We start from the raw sequence: 2,974 nt of genomic DNA, 5'->3' as shown, positions 1-2,974 counted from the left end.
ACATCCCCTGTTCTCAGACCCCATCAGCCCTGACATCCCCTGTTCTCTGGCCCTCCCGGCTCTGCCATCCCCTCTTCTAAAGCCTCTCTCAGTCCTGACATCCCCTGTTCTCAGGCCCCTCCCAGATCTGACATCCCCTCTTCTAAGGCCCCTCTCAGTCCTGACACCCCCTGTTGTCTGGCCCTCCCGGCTCTGACATTCTGTCATGCTGTGGCCTGGGAGATAATGCTCATCTCTGGCCTTTGCCAGGTTAGGCCCAGTCTGGAAGGACAGGGCTGTAATCTGTCTCTAGGGCTGCATCTCAAGCCTTGGTAGGGCCTGTCAGGCCTTGCCCTCTGCTGGCCTGGCCTTTTTAGACCCCGCAGGTCTAAGGTGAGATGCACACAGAGTGAGGTGTAGATGCAACCAGCAGATACAAACCCAGATAAATGTATTTCCCATTCTCGTCCTTCTCTGCCAGGGGACTTCCTTCTTTCTCCAGCTCTTTCCTGTATCTTTTAATGTTCTTCACCATTAAGTCCTTCCTGGTCAGCTCATAATGGTTGGGGAAATGGTTGACTATCTGATCGTCGGAGAGGCGGTAGCCAGCTTCGAGACTGAACACATTCCGGATTGTCTGTACGCTCATCCTGAAAGGAAAGGCAAGCAGAGGCATGTGGCAGAGTGCCTATCCCGCCTCGACGCTGTAGGGGAGCCCTCACTGCTGCTGGTCAGTGCGGTCACTAGAAAGAGCCAGGAGCTTCTAATCCCAGGTCTGCTGGCCTAGAACCTGGGGGAGGCGCTACTGACCTCTCTGGGCCTGTTTCCTCCTCTAAAAAATGAGGAGGGTGAACCAGATGGCCTCTAAGGGCCCTTCAGCTTATGATCTCCCACCTCTCAACCTTTGCTCAGGCTGTCTCCCCTGCCTGGAATGCCCTCCCTCTGCCCCTTGGAATCCTCTCATGTCTTTCAAAGCTCAGCTCCTGTGCTTCCTCCTACAGGAAGCCCTTCTTGAAACCTTCAGCTGCCAGAGCCTCCCTTCTTTTACCTCCAAAAATAACGTTCTATTTATTATTTTGAGAGACAGTGGGGCAGAATTAATGAAGAGCTGGCCTGAGAGCCAGGAAGCCCCGGGTGCGAGCCCCATTTCTGGCTAATAGTGGCCAGTGAGCCTGGGCAGATCACTTGACATCCAGTGCTCAGGAGTAGGCCCCAGGGCCAGATCAGGCCTGCCACTCGCTACTACTTAGGGAGCCTGCAGGCCGGGCTAGGCTGCTGGGCTACATGGCTCCTGTCTCGGACAACACAGAGAAGGGGTCGCCCACACGGGTGCCTGGCAGCTCCGCAGAGTAATGCAATCACAGGGCCCGGCCCCTGTCATTTCCAACCATTTTTTATGTACTCAGTGCGTGCACGTGCTTCGCACAACAGAACTCCCTGAGGGCTTCAGGAGGCCGTACCATGACCAACACGCATCGGTGTGATGCCCGATGGATGCCCTGAGGGCTGCCCTGGTCCTCTGACCCTGTGGGGCAGAGTCTGGGCGAGATCAGGATCTGGGGAGGATCTGGACAAGTGTGCAGAGGACGAGATGCCGGGCACAGGCAGACACTGAGGGCATCGCTGATGTGACTGTTACGGGCGTGGCCTGGGAAGGACTGAGCCAGACAGCCTGAGCTCTGCAGCCATGGAGGCCCTACTTAACGGGTAAAGAAGAAGCAGGAAGCAGGGAGGATTCCAGACCCTCAGGGAGCTCTTGGTTTAGCAAATCAGTCTATAAACTCAAGCTGGCACGGGGGGGGGGATTAAAGTCCAAACAGAAAAGCTTGCACTCCCGGGAGCACAGCTTCCGTCCCCCAGCGGCCTCCAATCCAACCTCTCTCAATCCCACACCACGGTCTGGCCCCACCGTTCCTCTGTGCAATGAGGGGCCGGCCTCTGCTTTGCGTGTGTCACTGGTGGCTCCTGGAGAAGGCCTGTTAGCTGTGGGAAGACCAGGACAGGGCCCAACAGCCCATGCTGGGCCTTCCCTCAGAGGACGCAAGAGAGTAAGAGCTCAAATCAGGCTTTGGGCCAAAGTTACCTCATCTGTCTGCACATCCACAGAACGGAGCCACCAGCAGCCAGTCCAAGCCCAGGGCCACAGCACAGGACAGGGATGGGGTAGGAGAAGAAGGGGATTGGGCCAGACTCGTCACTGACCCTTTCTGGGCCTCAGTCTCCCCCACTATAAAATGAGGGAGGGGAAGCACTAAGTGATCTCATGGGGTCTTTCTGACTCTAGCATTCTCTAATTCTATTCACATCAGGATGGTCGTGAATGTTATGTGAGATGATGCTGGTGAAATCATTCTGAAAATTCTAAAGTGAAAGGTGCACAGTAAGTTGTGATGAGCATAAATCCAACCGTCAAAACTCGTGGTTAAAACTGCACTCGCTCTTTTTACCTTCTCCTCCCATCTGCTCGCACGGCGTCCTCCAGCAAACGCCTGCCCCTCTCTTGACCCCCACCTCAGCACTATCTGCTGTGCAGGCACCAAACTGCGTTGGGTGATCATTAGTATTCAAAGACCTGCCGATTTCAGGGGCGAGGCTGGCACACTGGGACTCTGCTTATTGCAATTAAAGCACTGATAATGAAAGCATGAGTAAGTGGCTGGAAATAAATTCTCTGGGAAGAAAGTAGGCCGCACGACTCCGCCATTTCCAATGGCAGGAGGGCTGATGAGCCCATTTTATACAGGGGGTCACCAAGGCCTACAGCGATTGGGCAGGAGATTGCCTTCAGGGAGTGTAAGTGCCAGGTGGAAAAGAGGGGGAAGTCACTAGCTCACCAATAAAAGTTCCAGTCTTCATTCTCTGTCACTTGGACCCAGCCTCTCTTCTCAAAGTTATTGATGAGCACCGACTTCTCAATGTCCGTCACCCATTTCACTTTGCCCGCCATTATCCTAGAGAGAGAGAGAGAGAGAGAGAGAGAGAGAGAGAGAGAGAG

At 54.6% G+C, this 2,974-nt stretch overlaps 1 protein-coding gene across 2 annotated transcripts in view; it reads right to left on the bottom strand.

Moving 5' to 3' along the window:
* TTLL1 (tubulin tyrosine ligase like 1) overlaps positions 1–2,974 on the bottom strand; it is a 21,913-nt gene that overhangs the window by 13,810 nt on the left and 5,129 nt on the right. For both annotated transcript variants that reach the window (XM_027854336.1, XM_027854337.1), the window contains exons 3-4: positions 2,814–2,930; positions 421–629 (exon numbers count right to left, since the gene is read on the bottom strand). In XM_027854336.1, the coding sequence (XP_027710137.1) occupies positions 421–629; positions 2,814–2,926 (322 nt within the window). In that variant the 5' untranslated portion in view covers positions 2,927–2,930. The remainder of the gene's footprint in view (positions 1–420; positions 630–2,813; positions 2,931–2,974) is intronic.

The sequence above is a fragment of the Vombatus ursinus genome, unplaced genomic scaffold (genome assembly GCF_900497805.2).
Source record: "Vombatus ursinus unplaced genomic scaffold, bare-nosed wombat genome assembly UNPS02010394.1, whole genome shotgun sequence".
Lineage (NCBI taxonomy): Eukaryota > Metazoa > Chordata > Mammalia > Diprotodontia > Vombatidae > Vombatus > Vombatus ursinus.
The sequence above is the reverse complement of the archived record's forward strand: the minus strand, read 5'-3'. Positions and strand labels throughout refer to the sequence as shown.